This window comes from Rhinatrema bivittatum, chromosome 13 (assembly GCF_901001135.1).
Source record: "Rhinatrema bivittatum chromosome 13, aRhiBiv1.1, whole genome shotgun sequence".
NCBI classification, from domain to species: Eukaryota; Metazoa; Chordata; class Amphibia; order Gymnophiona; family Rhinatrematidae; genus Rhinatrema; species Rhinatrema bivittatum.
In genome coordinates, this window is record NC_042627.1 from 59,181,396 (window position 1) to 59,199,518 (window position 18,123).

Genomic DNA, 18,123 nt, shown 5'->3' on the forward strand with positions numbered 1-18,123 from the left:
AAACCTTAGGTACTTGCGATGAGTTGGAGTTATCGCAATATGTGTGTGTATGCGTCCTGGAGGTCCAGAGAGCAGCCAGTCTCTTCTTTGTAGAAGAGGTAGAAGCGATCCCAAGGTTACCATCTTGAACTTTTCCCGCTGGAGGTACTTGTTGAGAGCACGTAGGTCGAAAATTGGACAAACACCCCCCGATTTTTTGGGGATCAGAAAGTACTGGGAATAGAACCCTAGGCCTTGTTGGGAGTGCGGAACGGGTTCTATTGCTCTTGACTGGAGAAGGAGGGAGACCTCTTGATCCAGAAGAATGGAGTGATTGGATGTTCTCCACGTCTGCAGAGGTGGGGAGTCCGGTGATAGGACGAGAAAGTTCAGATGGTAACCCTGAGCAATGATTGCCAATACCCATTGGTCGGTTGTGATTGACTGCCACATGTTGTAAAAGTGGCACAATTGGCCTCCCACTGGTATGTTTGAGTGAGGAATCTGGCTGCTGCTCTCCAAGCGGAAGTCAAAAACCTGAAGCAGGCCCTGGCTGGGGAGCTGCTTGTGGTTTTTGTTTTCGGGCTTGGCGAGGCTGAGGTTTTTGATAAGGTATCGTAGTACGGGATCTTGCTGGTGGCGGATAGGCCTTCCTTGGATGGTAGAACGACTTCTTAGAGTCCTTCCTGAAGGGCTGTCTTGAGGAGAAGTCGGAAGGCATCGAAGAGAGCTGTTTGAGAGACTCATGATGGTCCTTTAATTCAGCCACTATTCGTTGGATCTGTTCACCGAACAGATTGTCTTCGACCCATGGTAGGTTGGATAAACCGTTCTGTACTTCTGGGCGAAGGTCAGAAGATTTGAGCCAGGCCCACCGTCTTACCGAAATAGCCACTGCAGACACTCTGGTAGAGGTGTCAAATATGTCATAAGATGTTCGAATCTCAAGTTTGCCTGCTTCAAACCCCTTGTTTACAAGGGTTTGGAGCTGGTCTTGGAATTGTTCAGGTAGGGACTCAGAGAAGTCCTGTATCTGCTTAAAGATGACCCTATTATATTGGGTCATATAAAACTGATAGGCAGCAATTCAGGAGATGAGCATGGCTACTTGGAACACTTGTCGACCAATGTTGTCCAGGAACTTTTGTTCCATAGCAGGCGGGGTAGATGAATGAGGCTTTGACCTTTTTGCTCTTTTTTGAGCAGACTCTACCACAACTGAGTGGTGGTCGAGCTGGGATTTTTGAAAGCCTGGGGCTGACTGAACTAAATAAGAAGTGACAGCCTTTCTGTACACTGGAGCAATTGATCCAGGATTTTCCCAATTCTTTTTGAGGAGATCGAGAAGGACTTGATGAATGGGAATAGAGGTGATCACCTTGGGGGCATCCAGGAATTGGAGTAACTCCATCATCTGGTGCTCGTCATCCTGTTCCGTCTGAAGTTGAAAAGGAACCAACTCAGACATTTCCTTCACAAAATTAATGAATGAGAGGTCCTCTGGAGGAGAACGCTTTCTACTTTCAGTGGGAGAAGGTGGTGAAGGTAAATCATCGGTGTCTGTTGAGGTATCATCACCCCAAGTGTCCTAAGGATCAGCAGACTGTCCTGTAGGACAAGAAGGGGGTTGGATACCTGAGGGTCCCGGTGTAGGCTCCGAAAATATCGAAGGACTCGCCGGAGGCACCGATGGCATGGAAGGCATCGGTACAGGCATCGAGGGCATCGATGGATGACCCGATGGCGGCGATGGACGTATCGGCGCCAATGGATGAATCGGTGGCGAGGGACGTATTGGCATCGATGGCTGAGGCAAAACTCCGGATGGAGGGATGCGGAACGGCATTTCTCCTCCTGATGAAGCTGTCAACGGGGAGGGCATCGGAGACCCGGGATCCATCAGTGGAAGTGTGGCCATCAGCGCTTCCATTCTGGATAACAGTGGTGCCAGCGCTGCCGGAATCGGGTCGATGACAGGTTCCAAAATTGGTGCCGGTGTCGTGCCGGAGGAACCTGAAGACATTGCATCGCCTTGTCGATGGCCTCCTGAACCAGCCAGTCCAGTTCTTCTAGGAGACCTGGAGCAAGCAGCCCCGGCTCCGGAACAGAAGAGGGAGGCAGAGGCATAGCCAGAGGGACCACCTTTACAGGCGGAATCGCAGCTCCCAAACCCCGATCGGGTGAGGGTGACCTCGATGACCCGGTCGCAGGAATGGTCGGTGCCTTTCCTGGACGGGGCTTCTTCGATGGTGGCTTGGACGGTGGTGAAGTCGATGATTTCGCTCCCTCAATGGTCAGAGTCTTGCGATGTCGATGGCGATGTTTCTCCCTGCGATCCCCTCGATCCTGAGGGGGAGTAGATGGTGTCGATGGCCGTGAAGTCGTTGATGGCGGTCGGTCACCGGTCGGTGGTCGATACTGACGCGAAGTCGATGGTGCCGGTTCAGACGACGTCGATGCAATGGACGGAGTCGGGGTCTGAGCACGGAAGAGGAGTTCCATCTTCTCCATTCTGGCCTTGCGACCTTTTGGTGTCATGAGGGCACATTTGGTGCAAGTCAGGACATCATGCTTACAGCCTAAACACATTACACAGACTCCATGGGGGTCTGTGATAGACATGGTGCGAGTACAGTCCGGGCACCGACGGAACCCCGACGCCATGGCCATTGAAAAAAAATGAGCCGCGGTACGGTCAAAGGCCAGTAGGCCGCAAGGGCCAAACTCGACTGTAATCGACGGAAAATGGGTAAAAACTTACCGGAGTACCGCGGCCAGAGAAAAGTTAGAGGAGGGGACCCCTGTGGGGCAATTCAACTTTTAATAATTCCGTGAGGAAAATTCCTGTCAGGAATCTCTTCAGAGCTCCTTTACCGCGAGGCTACTGCTGCGCGGAAAAAAGAAGACTGAAGGGGGACCCCTGCTGGCTGCAGGGTTAGTGCCATGCTAGGCATGCCCAGTAGGGGCCAGTCAAAGTTCTGGAAACTTTGACAGAAGTTTTCTATGATTGGGCTCCATTCTGATGATGTCACCCATATGTGAGGACTACCATCCTGCTTGTCATGTGAGAATTAGAATTACATCTCCCTGCATGCAATAGGGTAAAACCAGGGCTGGATGTCTATGCTCCCTTGACATGGGGTTATATACTTAGCCATAGAGCACCACGCCCGAAGGAACAGGTTAAACCAGTCCAGGTTTCATCTCATGGCATTTCTAGGGCTGTTGTCCTGCTCTTCTAAGAAAAACCATAGGGGAAAACCAGGACTAGCTCGGCCTGTCCCCAATGACAGGGAGCAACATGGTAACCGCAGACCAGTGGTTCTTCTGTCCTTGGGGCTTCCCTTGGGTCAGTGTGGTTTTCAGGATATCCCTAACACACACGCAGGCAAATATTTAATTAATTTAATTCAATAATTTATATTGCGCTTTTTCCAACTTAAGACAGCAGCAAAACATTAAAATAAAACATTAAATAAAACAAAAAATCAAAACATAACACAAAAATAACAAAATCCTACTCAAGATTCAATAATTAATCACAGTTATAACAACTCCAATCTAACATTTAAACCTTTTAAAATAAGTACCATACATTATCATTCATGGGTCCAGTTAACTATTTGCTATCAGTTGGTCATGCGCCCAAGTTTTTAATGCGTGCTGGAACTGAATGTAATTCCCATTGATTTTTTTAATTCGCTGGGGATTGCTTTCCAAACATGGGGGCAGGGGTCTACACTCAAGAAAGCCCTTACCCTTAATCTTGTCAAATGAAGCATTTTAATTGAGGGAGTAGAAAGGTCTACATATTGGTTCGAACATAATGATCTTATCGGGCAATAGCAAATGATTCTATCTTGAATACACGCAGGCCTAAACTGTATAATGCATGAAAAATAAGGCATAAAAGCTTGAATTTTACGCACAAAAATACGAGGAAACCAATGTGGAGAGACCAAACAGTGGTGCGACTCTATTTCATATACAACTACCTGTGGCCACTGTGTTCTGAGCCACCTGGCACTTAGCCAGAGACCTCTTAGGTAGGCCAACAAAGTCTGAGCTGCAGTAATCTAGATTACTCATCACCACAGCCTGCATAACCAGAAGTAGATCACCTGATCTCAAGCAGCGTAAAAGCTGTCCGACTAACCTGAGACCCCCTCAGCGCTCTGCGGGATATTATTGCCACATGTGATTCTAAAAGCAAAGGTGAATCTGACAGCACACCCAAACTCAACTTCAGGATGCAGCACAAAAGGAGAGCTTCTCATGCATATTCATGAAGGATATCATGGCTGGAGGAGAGCCTCGAGGGCAGGTTTGAGAACCACTGCCTTAGACCAGTGGCTGTCAACCCAGTCTTTGGGACGCATCCAGCCAGTCGGATATTCAGGATATCCACAGTAAATATGGGCAAGAGAGATTTGCATGCACTGTGTGCAGCTCTCTCTCTCTGATGCATATTCATTGTGACCATCTGGAAAACCCGGCAGGTGGGGTGCATCTCGGGGTCGGGCCTGAGAACTCCTGCCTCAGACAGCTGCCACAGCCGGGGGCTAGTGATCCACTAACAAGCAGCTTTAAAGAGGCGACATCTGAGACGTGGGGAGAATTTGAACATTAACTAACTATGCCCAGGTTCAAGGCAGATGGGGACATTCTGGATTTTCAACAACAGATATCCCTAGACAGATCTAGAGAAAATCTAAAGCAAATCTGAAATGGATCTGCTCATCTGACAAAATATACTCAGGGTTTTCAAAGATTAAAGCAGATATTTCAACTCACTTCAGATTTGTCCTAAAAAAAAAACAGGTTCAGCAAACCTTTGAATTTTTCCGGGTTTATCAAATTCTTGAATACATTTGTTTTAGAGAAGTCCCCACACTCCAAGCAGAAAGGGTGAGAAGGAACACGATTCAGGATCCTGCTCCGAAAGCCCACCCAGTTATTAGTTGTATGTAAACCGATACAATGTGCAAATGGCTATCGGTATAGAAGAGACGCTAAATAAAAATAAAATAAATAAATAAAATAAACGTAGTTAGTGACGGCAGATAAAGGCCCAAATGTTCCCTCCAGTCTGCCCAGCAAGCCGTTAGGGGTTGTACCTGTCGCTCCGTGCAGGTTACCCCATGTCTCCTGTAAGAACTTCACTACCTTTCCTCCAGTTTTAAGGGGGATTGTTTTTATGTGACTTCTTTCAATGGGAAATGCCCTTAGAATGGGAATAAACTAAGATCATGATCATTACCCACCTCCAGAGTCCCAGATGTTGACTGTTCAATATAAAACAAAGGGAAAGAAAAACCCTCCTACCTGCAGGTCCCACGCGTGCTCTCATCTTTAAAAATAAACATCTGCTGAAAAGGCCACGGGTGCGTGGAAACCAGCAGGCGATGCTCAGGGCTTTTTTTTTTTTTTTGGTGATGGTGTGTCTGGCCGGCTGAAGCCGTGCTGGAAGCAACGGGACCTGCCAGTGCGAGGTGTGGGCAGAGCAGCTAACGTCAGGTCAGATTTCCATGTCGGCGAGAAGGATGGAAGAACAAAACGAGGCGGCCTCAGCAGAACACGAAGCTTGACAAGCCAGCACACAGGCTCCACCACCTCCCTCTCTCTCGAGCTGCCGGCACGAGGAGCCAGGCCATCCCGAGCCTTCTAGCAACCAGGGGGCCTTCTGCAACCCGTCTGCGTGGCAGGCGCAAAGTGGGCTGCTTTGCCATCTCTGCCGTCTGAAATGAATTTTACAATTGTTACGGGAGCGCAAGCAGGCTTTACTTACCCAGCAGCTTCTGCTTCCCAAACAGCATTATAGCATCAGGTTACTGTTCACAAGGCCCAGGGGATGGCCTGTATGAATAAGAAAAAAAAAATAAAGCTTTTACAGTCATTTTGCTTATACCTGTCTTTGTGTGTTCAGTAAAAGGCATTCAAGCAGCTATTATAAAACGAGAATGGAAAAGGAAAAAAAACAAAACAAACAGTGCACATCCACTAAACCTGTTCATACTATTATTTACTATTTACCTAACATATCAGAGCTCTGTAAGAGAATACACATGGCTATGATGTCCCCATCCCAAAGAGCTTACCATAAACATTAGGAGATCAAAGGGTTCATGTATTAAAATGTTTACTCCCATTTTTGTGTCTATGGGAATAATCCTTACAGCACAGGACCCCATGGGACCTATTTACTAAAGTGCATTATTGCACATTGACACACTTTAGTGAGTAGGCCCCATTCACTGTAATGTAAGCTGCATTTAAATCATCCATTAATGCGTGTTATTATGGCCACCTTTTAACTCTAAGTTATTTGCTGTAGGTAACACAAGGAGCAGCGGACAGTGAAGTAAAACCCAGGCTTCCAGTCCTATGCTGTAACCCCAATCTCTCCAGCACACCAAATAATTTACCTGCAGACAGGTAGCTGGGTGCTAGAGGAATATCTCCAAGACCCTCACTGCAGGTATTTTGTTTCACAGAACTTTTAAAGCGTCACATAATTAAGCAGAGGTGATAATTAAATGCGGAGGTGAAAATAAAGACGGTGTCTGAATATGGCTCTCTGAGGCTCGGCTTGCTGTTAAAGTGGCTTATAAAACAGAGAGCCAGGCTGGGCCAGGCCACGGGTTCTGCTCATAAACAAGGAAAGAGAAAAGAGCGGGAGTCTGGCCGTGAAGGCGGACCATGCATGTGAAATGTGCCCCTGATTCTGGTCTTAATTGTCAGACTTCACTGTGTACGTTGACCCTATCTGCTGTTATTGGTTTCTTGGTAAAACTTTTGTTAAACTGTAAGCTGTCCCTCATCGCAGCAGATTCTGACCAGAGCACGTACGAAGGGGTTTTTGTCACTTCTGCACAGGCACCAGCTCAGACTCTGGGTCTCAACTTCGGTCTGACGGCAGTTTCTGGGGTTTTACACCTTCCTCGGCAGCCGGTTTCCTTTCCTCTGTCTGAACACAGTACAAAGCCCATACCACCACGCCCGCAGAGCAGGAGAGAGACTACAAAATAAAAAAAGCCAAAAACTCGCTCAGGTGTCTGTCACACACGCAGCGAGCTCAGGGATGAAATGTAAAACACCAAGAGCACAGGGTGACATATGTGAAACAGTAGACGTGGTGGTCATGTAACAGGCAGGAAACCTGACAGCTTGCAGAGGACAATGGTCCAGGGAAGCATAAACAAATAGGAGCCAATTAGAAATACTGCACGCTTATGAAGGACTAGCCAGGACCATCACTGGGATGGAGAGAACTAAACTTTGTGGCTTCCAGTACTCAGAAAGGACCAGCTAGAAGCAGCCCCACGTAAGATCTGGTAGACACTCTATATTCCTGGATCACTGTGGGTGTGGGGAGGGAGTCCCAGTGGCTCAAGGCAAGTAGAAAACAGGAGTTTGCATCTCAGGTCAGGCTTCTGCTTCCTGGGTGGTGCCAAGGCTGGGGCGGTGGGATAAGAATTCGCACCATCGCAATACAGCGACACCTAGTGGTCAGACGGGGTCCGAGGGCTGTCCCGGCGATGGCTGGGTTAAAAAAATAGGAGGAAGCCCTCCTGGTAAGTGGCAAATGAAGGCTCACGGTGCTGTGGTTCAACAGAAGCTAGTTCTGAGGAGGAGGAAGTAGCAGCAGCAAGGCTGCATCCAAAAAAAAAACCAAACTGCTAAGAGAACCTGTCATTAGGCATAAACCCTCTCGTTTCAGACCACACAAATCCAGGATTTGCCCTCTACCAGAGAAACACTCCAGAATATATATATATATATATCTAAAAATATATATAGCTCTAAAAAAAAAAAATATATATATATATATATAGCTCTAAAAATGGATGAGCTCATGTCACAGGTAGGCGGATAACCATCAGGAGGCACAGCTATGTTATTTGCACAACCTCATATCCACGGTCTCTCAGTAAGAGTCTCAGCTCGGCAGGGCAGATTTATCTCAGAGAGAATATGAAGAGTATAACATACCAAGACCCAGTAAGTCATGCTTCAGACTCGCGCCAACTCCTGAGACCAAACACTCAACCACATCTCAAAAACTGCAGATTCGCTGGCTGTAAACGTAAGATCCAAGGTTTCACTTAGAGAATATAAGTCTGCAGCTTTCAGATGAGTTGTGGGTTAGCTCAGAGCTGCTCAATGTACGTTTTGCTTTATTTGTTTATATGCAGAAAATGTTTATTTACCATATTTTCTTCCTTGGAGTTCAGTAGGCCATTTGCTGTTCTCCAAACTGAAGCAGAGGAGAGGACTCCAAGAACAGCAGAAACCTTGAAGCCCGCAGGCGTTTCCCTAACGCCACTTTGCAGTTTTGTCACAACGGACGCGTTCTGGGGCAGAAGCAAACGCAAATGGTTGTTTCCGGATTGCTTCTTAAAATGGCAGCATTAGGGGTCAATTGCCAAAAGCAAATCAAAACCAGCCCCGTTACTGGGCACCCTGCGTAAGTCCGAGGCAGAGACTTGGAAACCCTGCTGGGTTTGTTGGATGCAGGAATTGGGTTTTCTTTTCGTAGAATAAGGCTCCGCGTTGTCAAATAAGTTTCAAACTATTTTTGTGAGCTGCATCAGCTAAAATGGATAAACTTGAGAACATTTTCTCATCCAGCCTTACAAAAATTCCAGGAATAAACTATGATCTTTCTCTTCTGTGTCAAAGGTAAAGTAATACTTTTCTATCCTCAGGAAAATGGGGAAAAATTAAAGATACTGACACAAAACTGACAGCCCCAAGCTGCTGCTTTCTTTTTTACGTCTTCTCTGGCAAGATCTACATTTCTGCTACAGGAAATTCTTGTGCAGACTCAACGTGGAGTCAAACGATGACCAGCAAAATGAAAATAACGGAAGAGTCCCCTTCTCTTGCAAAGCTTTAACAAGATTCAAACGATCAGCACTTGCAATGTTTGTTACAAGAAAGACATTTCACAAAAGTGAAAAAATCTAATGTAATAAAGAATGGGCTACAGTGACTTCCTCATCTGGCCCCTCTAGCATGCAAGAGACTCCATGGGATGAATCTGCAGGACTAGGGACCACAGACAAGAAGAATCCTTAAACCGCAGAAGGATATGGAACAGACCTCAAGAGATTATCTGCTCCAGGCAGGCTCCGCTGGTAACTCGTCCTAGTGCTCGACTGCCCCCATGGTCACCCAGTGCTTCCTGCTATTGAACTGAAACCTTCGCTGCTGCAATTTAAGCCTGCAATGTCTTGTTCTTGAGTGTGAAGGCATTAAAGATGCAAGGGCCAAAGGGCGAGGAAGAAAGCCAATACTTTACACAGAAATTCTCCAGCATCTGGAAAGGTGACCCTGGCTAAAGAAACCGACAGACTGTTACTCATCCATTCTAATTCTCAGGAGCAGTTTTTAGTGATCCAGCTTCCTTTTTTACAAGCTCTCATCCTCACCTCGGGGCAACAACCGTGATCACAGTTTGACCTCCCCTTCAGGTTTTTGTTTCAAGCGGTTTTGTCAGACCTGTTTCTTGACAATTACTTCAGAGATCTAAACCTCCTTGTATTTCAACTCTCCAGGGCCCTGCTTAGATTAAATTTGGGTTCTTTGCCAGGCAGGTGTCAGCAAATGTACAGTCATCCAGTTTCCAGCTGGGAAAGAACACAGCCAAGGCTTTGCATCTAGGAGTCTTATTCGCAGGCCGACGTGACACGGTTGCGCTAGGCTGAGCACACATTTTACCGCCCAGTTCTATGCACATCTTCTGTGCGCAACTGTGCAGAAATAGCGTTAAAATGTGTGCACAAATTATGACTTTTTCATTTAAATCCCATGTTAATGAACACATCAGCTACTACTCCCCACTGCAGAGAGCCCAAGTAGTCCTAACTCAAGTTTTTGTAATGCAGGCTTTTTAATTCCTGGTCAGAGGTGGAGTAAAGTTAATTCACATTCGGGCCGATACAGTAAAAAACGCGGGAGAGCGAGCGAGCGCCCACTCTCCTGTGCACGCGATACATTAAAAAAATATATTTAAATTAGGCCCGGCGGTAAAAAGAGGCGCTAAGGACACTAGCGCGTCCCTAGCGCCTCTTTTCGGACAGGAGCGGCGGCTGTCAGCAGGTTTGACAGCCGATGCTCAATTTTGCCAGCGTCGGTTCTCGAGCCCGCTGACAGCCACCGGTTCGGAAACCGGACGCCGGCAAAATTGAGCGTCCAGTTTTCAACCCGCAAGCCGCGGGCCTATTTCAAATTTTTCTTTTTTTCACTTTTTTAAACTTTCGGGACCTCCGACTTAATATCGCCAGGATATTAAGTCAGAGGGTGCACAGAAAAGCAGTTTTTACTGCTTTTCTGTGCACTTTCCCGGTGCCGAGAGAAATTAGCGCCTACCTTTGGGTAGGCGCTAATTTCTGAAAGTAAAATGTGCAACTTGGCTGCATAATTTACTTTCTGAATCACGCGGGAATACCTAATAGGTATTTGCATATTGCGGGCGCTGTAAGGTTGGAGGGGGTTGGACGCGCGTTTTGGACACGCTATTACCCCTTACTGAATAAGGGGTAAAGCTAGCGCATCCAAAACACAGTCCAGGACCCCTGAACCAAACTCCCGGTCCAGGACCACACTGGGGCACAGCAATCGGGCCGATACAGTACAATGGAGCGCACCGTTAGCCGGCATTTGGACGCGCCAGCTTTACCCCTTATTCAATAGCGCGTCCAAAATGCCAGCTAACGGTGCGCTCCATCATACTGTATCGGCCCGATTGCTGTGCCCCAGTGTGGTCCTTGACCGGGAGTTTGGTTCAGAGGTCCTGGACTGGGTTTTGTGCACACAGCTTTTCTGCTCCTAATGTAGCAACTTTCAAAAGTCCATTTACACGGGTAAAACCTTTTGACAATACAGTCCTATGGAGCACATTTTCAAAGGAGTGACGCTGCTATGCATATAAAAGTAGCAATGCTCAAAACTCCAACTGTGTGTGTCAAACCTTTTGAAAATTTCCTCAACTGAGTTCAGAAAACATTGGACCTGTGTGCATAAAAGTTGTGCCTCTAAACATTAGTAGCATTAAACATGGGATATAGGCTATTTTTATGTGCATAATTCCTTTGAAAATTACCTGCAATGCATATAAACTATGGTATATGCTCTTAAGCCATGTGTTATAAGCAGTAAAACATGATTTATGCATGCTATCTTTTTTTTTTGGCACATTTTCCAACCTTTCTTTTTTTTTTTTTATAAACCGCACCTGCAGGTACCAGACCTGATCAGAGCGGTGTAGAAACACAATATAATAAAAACACTCAATTAACAGCCCAAAGGAAAAATACAAACACATTTAAACAAAAACTCCAACCCTAACAATGCCTGAGGAGCATAATAATAATAATAATAATAATAATAATAATAATAAATATCACCCTCACAGGCTAAACAAGCATCTAAGGAAAGAGCTATGTTTTGACCTTCTTACAAAATGCCAGACAGTTCACCTCCAGCCTGCTATGCAATGGTGCAGCACTCCAAATTTCTGGGTCAACCACTTAAAATGTGACATCTTGCAAACCTCGCCTACAGAAGGCAACTGAAACAGTGCTCCAGCAATCAAATGCAAAATTACGCCTAGGGACAAAACTAGCAACCAGTTTCTTGAAAGAGATGGCCCCCTCACCTCCAGCTATTTAAAACTGCACTCTCCCCCTAATGGAAAGCCAATGAAGTTTAGAGGAGCTGCACGCTCTCGCCGGGAAGAGGAGCTGGACATTTTTTAAGTTCATGTACTTTTTTTCCCCTTAACTCCCAGTGTATTTGTACACTATTACTGCATCAGGAGTTAACTTCTTTTTTGTTTTGTGCACACTGAAATACAGTATTCGTTTTTTACCCCTGACTCATTACATCGGTCCCTCAACAAGAATACCCATCCACTGTAAAATTCTAATTCATTCCACTCCTAGGTGATCCCATGCCTCTTCTACTGCACACAGCATGCACAAATATTGGATTTGCTAAAACAGCTTGTCGTTCTGAATTATTGATATGGGTCCCAATACAGGAGTAAAGTTGAGCACACAATAAAAAGCATTACACATATTAATCTACATACCAAGCTTTCAGGTTCCCACAATGTAAATATTTAAAATACACTTACATTTGATGTCATTAAACGCCAGATGTACTAAAGGGATTTTACCATGCTGTATCTATGCTTTGTATATCTGGCCCTAAACGTTATTCAGAGGCATGCACTGCAATTTGCCTTCTATAGGGCATAAGCAAAATCTGGCTGTTACTTCAAGGTGGAATCTGCAGGGATGAATACTGATGAAGGAAGTCCATAATCGCAGACTTTCTGAAGATATCTGTGTCTCATGGCCTATACATAGAAATAAGGGTCAAAAAACAAGCTGACAGCGATACCCATTTTATTGGACTAACTTCACGCACCAGTGGTTAGCTTTTGAAAGCTGGCTCCCTTCATCGGTTCAGTGAAGACACAGCACTGTTTCTCCACCCATCTGATGAAGGCTGCCCAGTGTTCCAAAGCTAGCCACAGGGGCCTGAGGTTAGTCCACTAAAGAGGGATCACCTACAAACTTGTCTGTTGACCCTTACTCTTTAACATACTCAAGTGGACTAACATGGCAAGCATAATGTATTACAATTACAGACCCTGGTTCAAAGGAGGAGGAGAACAAAATCTACAGGTACAAATTAGAACTCTGAAACCAATAAGCTTATTGTTTTTAAAACAAAGATTTTTGTTTTGCTTCCTCGGAGACAAAAGTCTTCTGGCACTTGAAGCTGTAAAGGTAGTTATAGGCCTTCATTCAATCTCATGAATACTCATGTAAACTAGTCTGGCTTTCAGGATTTCCACAATAAATATGCTTGGTATATTTGCATACAACTGAGGCAAGGCATTGCAAATGAACCTGGAAATCCCGAGAACCAGACCAGTTTGTACCTCTGAATTAGAGTAAAACAACGCAAGCTGTTTAAGTCACTGAAGATATACATATTTATTTATTTAGAGATTTTTTATATACCGCGGCACGTTCAGAACATCACCTCGGTTTACAAGGAACAATAATGCAGCAACAGGCTTTACAATAAAATACTTAGAGAACATAATCACAGAAAACTACATATGCAGCAAAAATTAAGAGGTACATAGTCAAAAGCCATTTAGACGAATAACATAATAGTTATCCGTCTAAATGGCTTATCCCTATATATTTAGCCCTTATCAGATAACATGGGGGTGTTCCGCGGGAGGGCAGTAAGCATTCCGGAGAGGAGAGGAGTTAGCCAGCTAATCTGACTGGCTAACTCTGGTCAGGTCATAGGGCTGTCCTAAAGTTTGCCAGTTAGACATAACCGGCTACCTTTTAAGATGGCTGGGCATATTCAGCGGCACAATTGTACTGCTGAATATACCCCTGCTAGTTAGCCAGATATGTTTATCCAGCGCTGAGCCGCACAGTGGCTGAAAATGGACCCCTGAATAAATATAAGTAGGACAAGCAAATCTGCTCTTGAAGCATCGATGTCAGGACAATTTCAGGACTGCATGAGCCTTCTGAAGTGAAGTATTTTTGTTTTCAATATGGATTCTCTCTTTTAAAGGAGTCATGACCATAAGACTTTTGCTTTTTAAAGTGCTAGTATTTAAGAAGAAAAATGACAATTTATTTTGAGCAATGAATATGCATGGACTAAGCCTTTTTAAAATGATAAATTTGCAAATTATGTCAGACTATGATTTACAGGGATAGACAGTGGATTAAACTGTACACCCATGTAACTCATTTGGTGCCATTTAAAAGTTAAAAACTTTAAAAAAAACCAAAAAAACTAAAAACTTGGCTGTTTAAGCAAGCCTTCACTTAGCCACGTCCTCCCATTACGATTCCCCTTTCGCTATTACCAGCCTTCCATCGCCTCTCCTAGTATTCCCCTTCCCCCTTTGCTTAAGTACCTTTTTACTGTCCTAACTGTATATAACCATTGTATATAACCCACTGGACTTCCTTTTGCCTCCCCAGTTAATCCATTTGTCACCCCTGAGCACTTTACTACCTTAATCTCAAAGTAAATCTGACTCCCGCTTCCAAGTTATTTTCCCTTGTTCATTGTAACTTTGCCTCTTTTTCCATGTTATGTTATCCGAGTTCCATGTAAACCGATGTGATATTTTATATGACTGTCGGTATAGAAAAGTTTTTAAATAAATGGAGAAATTGTCGTTTACTACGGGCATGAGTTGGTGTGAACTGTAGTTCTTGCTGATAAAGTTGTTTTTGGTTTTTTTTTTTTAATTTGCTTGTTCCACTTAGACTTTTTTAGTTAAGTCACTAAAGAACCATTTTCCAAACAACTAACCAATACCCACAACCTTTTTCTAGGCATTAAATACAAATTAAATCCTTACAAATTAGGGAAAGAGAAAGAAAGAAAGAAGCCTGCCTACCCTGTCTCTGTCATTAATCAGTTTTTTCTATAACTTGACCAGCTCCTCCATAATTTCGTGAAAATTCTCCTTTCAAACTCTGTGCAAGATTACTATAAAATCTGCAATTTTTATTTCCGAGGTGGATGGAAATGAACTGTTCAGTTCCGGTTCAGTACAAAGCAGACCCGTGAAAATGTTTAATTAATAGATACCACAAAGGCTAATAAATCAAGAAGGTACCAAACCACAGTCCCCACTCTTATTGCAAATTAGAAACTGTCCAATATACAGTGAGCAAATCTTTTATTACAAAAATCTTCCAAAAATTGTTAATCAAAATATGTGACTCAAGATCCCTGACAATGTGCCCTCAAATCAACTCATACCGATTATACACATTATATAAATACAGCACAAATAAAAGCCATTGAGTCAAAAAATTGTAAGAATCTATAATAAAAGATATACTCTCTGGATACTGGTGGTTCCCTTGGACGCTTTCTAATTAATTGATACAAGACAGTGCAAAGCTTACCCCAGCAGGACATGGATATTTCTATTTTCAATATGAGACTTTCATCGGATCAATACCACGTTAGAGAGAGAACCACAATCTATCCATCTCATGTTCTCTTCACTAGGGATGTGGTGAGGTAGCCCTTAGCAGTGCTTAAGGCTCCAAACGTTCTGTGGTTGCAGTGCTATCCGTTTCCTCTCCTCCACCAACAACCAGCAACGTCTGGGTTACAGAAGTGCAGAAGTAGTTTGTTAAATTAATGTTTTCAGTCTACTTTTTAGTGTTTGATCTGTCCCTATAAACCAAAACTACTCTGCACTACATAAATTAATATTGCTGAATTCAGGCAAATAAATAAAGCTTGTTTAATATATGTAACAGCATCAAGTTTTCACTGATTTTAAGGATTACACAAACACTACATAGAGGGTCAGCTCGATGCTTCATCAAATCACTCATAAAAGGTGTCTAGGAAGTGCAACAAATCAAGGGAAAAAACTGGAAATCTATGACTACAAATGCTCACAGTCTGGGCAATAAAATCCCAGACCTGCAGGCCCTAATGGTGTAGGCAGGCTTGGACCTTGCTGCTATTACAAAGACATGGTTCAAGGATTCTCACGATTGGGATATGGCCACACCAGTCTATAGCTTAAGGAAGGATAGAGAACACAGAAAAGGGGGAGGAGTAGCTCTTTATGTCAAAAACAACATCCAAGCAACTGAACTGCAAGGAATGTGGGGTAGAGAAGAAGCATTATGGACCATCCTAAAAAAAAAAAAAAGATGATGGTGCATCCATTTTTACTGGAGTGGTTTACAAGCCTCTGACTCAAATGGAAGAACTAGACAGAGATCTGATTGAAGACTTCCAAAAGGTGGGAAAGAAGAGAGAAGTGTTGTTGATTTTAATCTGCCAGACGTAGACTAGAGAACCCCTTCTGTGGAATCTACCAAAAGTAGAGAGATAATGAATGCCCTGTGAGGGGCTCTGTTCAAACAAATGGTAATGGAACCCACCAAGGAGGGAGTTATACTCGACCTAGTGCTCACTAACGGGGATAATTTTCTTCTAATGTCTGGGTGGGTGCCCACCTCAGCACCAGTGATCAAACGGTATGATTTGACATCGCAAATAGGATACAGGAGTGTCACACGAAGACCCGACTTTTGAATTTAAAAAATACAAACTTTGTCGAAATGGGGACGTACATGGAGGTAGAACCAGAAGGCTGGGAGAAAATGAGAGAGGTGGAACAACAGTGGACCAAACTAAAAGGAGCAATTACAAAAGCAACAAATCTATGTTAGAAAAGTAAATAAAAGTAAGACAAATAAGAAACTGATCTGGTTCTCAAAGGAGGTGGGTGATAAAATAAAAGCAAGAAGAACAGTGTTAAAGAACTACAAAGGATCCCAAAAAGAGGAACACAGGGAAGAATATCTGGTGAAATCTGCAGGAGATGAAGAAAGAAATCAAGAAAGCAAAAAGTCAGGCGGAAGAAAGGATTGCCAAAGAGTTTTGTAAAGCTAGGTGACAAAACATTTTTCAGTTATATCAGAGAAAGGTCCAAAGTGGTATAGTGAAAAGATCAATTGGTGGAGAGTGATGAAGAAATGGCCAAAATATTAAACAAATACTTCAGTTCGGTGTTCACTAAAGAAAAGGACCGTCGCTAGTTAACAAGACTGTGAATGAGGGTGGAGTAGATGAAACTCCGTTTACAGAAGAGAATGTATGGGAAGAGCTAGGAAAACTGAAAGTGGGCAAGGCCATGGGGCCGGATGAGGTTCATCCCAGGATACTGAGGGAGCTCAGAGATGTGCTGGTGGGTCCACTTCATGATCTGTTCAATAGATCCCTGGAAACGGGAGTGGTGCCAAGTGATTGGAGGAGAGAGGTGGTGGTCCTGCTTCACAAGAGTGGGAGCACAGAGGAGGCTGAAAAGTACAGGCCGGTTAGCCCTACCTCGGTTGTGGGAAAATTAATTGGAGACTCTGCTGAAGGAAAGCACAATGAACTATCTACAAACTGGTGGGTTACTCAACCTGAAGCAGCATGGATTCACCAGGGGAAGGTCCTGTCAGACAAATCTTTTTTTTTTATTGGGTGACTAGAGAATTGGAGCAGGGAAGAGTGCTCAATGTGATTTACTTGGATTTTAGTAAAGCTTTTGGTATGGTCCCAAATAGCAGACTTGTGAACAAAATGAGAAGCTTGGAAGAAGTGCCAAGGTAGTAGCGTGGACTGCAAACTGGTTGACTGACAGAAGACTGTGTGTAATGGTAAATGGAACCAACTCTAAAGAAAGAACGGTGTTAAGTGGAGTGCCTCAGGGATCAGTTTTGGGACCAATTCTGTTCAATATCTTTGTGACCGACCTGGCGGAAGGGATAGAAGGTAAAACGTTTATCTATTTGTGAATGATACTAAGATCTGCAATAGAGTGGACATGTCTGAAGGAGTAGAAAGAATGAAAAAAGTGATTTAACAAAACTTGAAGAGTGGTCAAAGATTCTGCAGCTGAGATTCAATGCCAAGAAGTGAAGAGTCATGCATCTGGGTTGCGGCAATCCAAAAGAGCTTTATGTGATGGGTGGTAAAAGACTAATGCGCACGGACTGGGAGAGGGACCTTGGTGCAATAGTGTCTGATGATTTGAAGATGGCAAAGTAATGTGACAAGGCGATAGTTAAAGCCAGGGAATGCTGGGCTGAATAGAGAGAGGAATAACCAGTAAGAAAAAAAGGAGGTGATAGTGCCCTTGTACAGGTCCTTGGTGAGGCCTCACCTGAAGTACTGTGTTCAATACTGGTGCCCGTATCTCAAAAAGGATAAAGACAGGATAGATGCGGACCAAAGAAGAGTGTCCAAAATGGTGAGAGGTCAGTACTGGAAGACTTATGAGGAGAGGCTGAAGGATCTGAATATGTACATCCTGGAAGAAAGGAGATGCAGGGGAGATATGATACAGACCTTCAGCTACCTGAAAGGTTTTAATGATGCACAATCATCAAACATTTTCTGTTGGAAAGAAATCAATCGGATTAGGGGATCATGAAATGAAACTCCAGACTCAAAACCAATGTCAGGAAATATATTTCTTCATGGAGAGGGTGGTAAATGCCTGGAATGCCCTTTTGGAAGAGGTGGTGAAAATGAAAATTAATTCAAAGGGTC

General features: G+C 44.1%; 1 protein-coding gene across 2 annotated transcripts in view; it reads right to left on the reverse strand.

The window, feature by feature from the left end:
* The window catches only part of ATP8B4 (ATPase phospholipid transporting 8B4 (putative)), a 255,565-nt gene that overhangs the window by 224,465 nt on the left and 12,977 nt on the right, over window positions 1–18,123 (reverse strand). For both annotated transcript variants that reach the window (XM_029575708.1, XM_029575709.1), the window contains exon 2: window positions 5,768–5,835. In XM_029575708.1, the coding sequence (XP_029431568.1) occupies window positions 5,768–5,795 (28 nt within the window). In that variant the 5' untranslated portion in view covers window positions 5,796–5,835. The remainder of the gene's footprint in view (window positions 1–5,767; window positions 5,836–18,123) is intronic.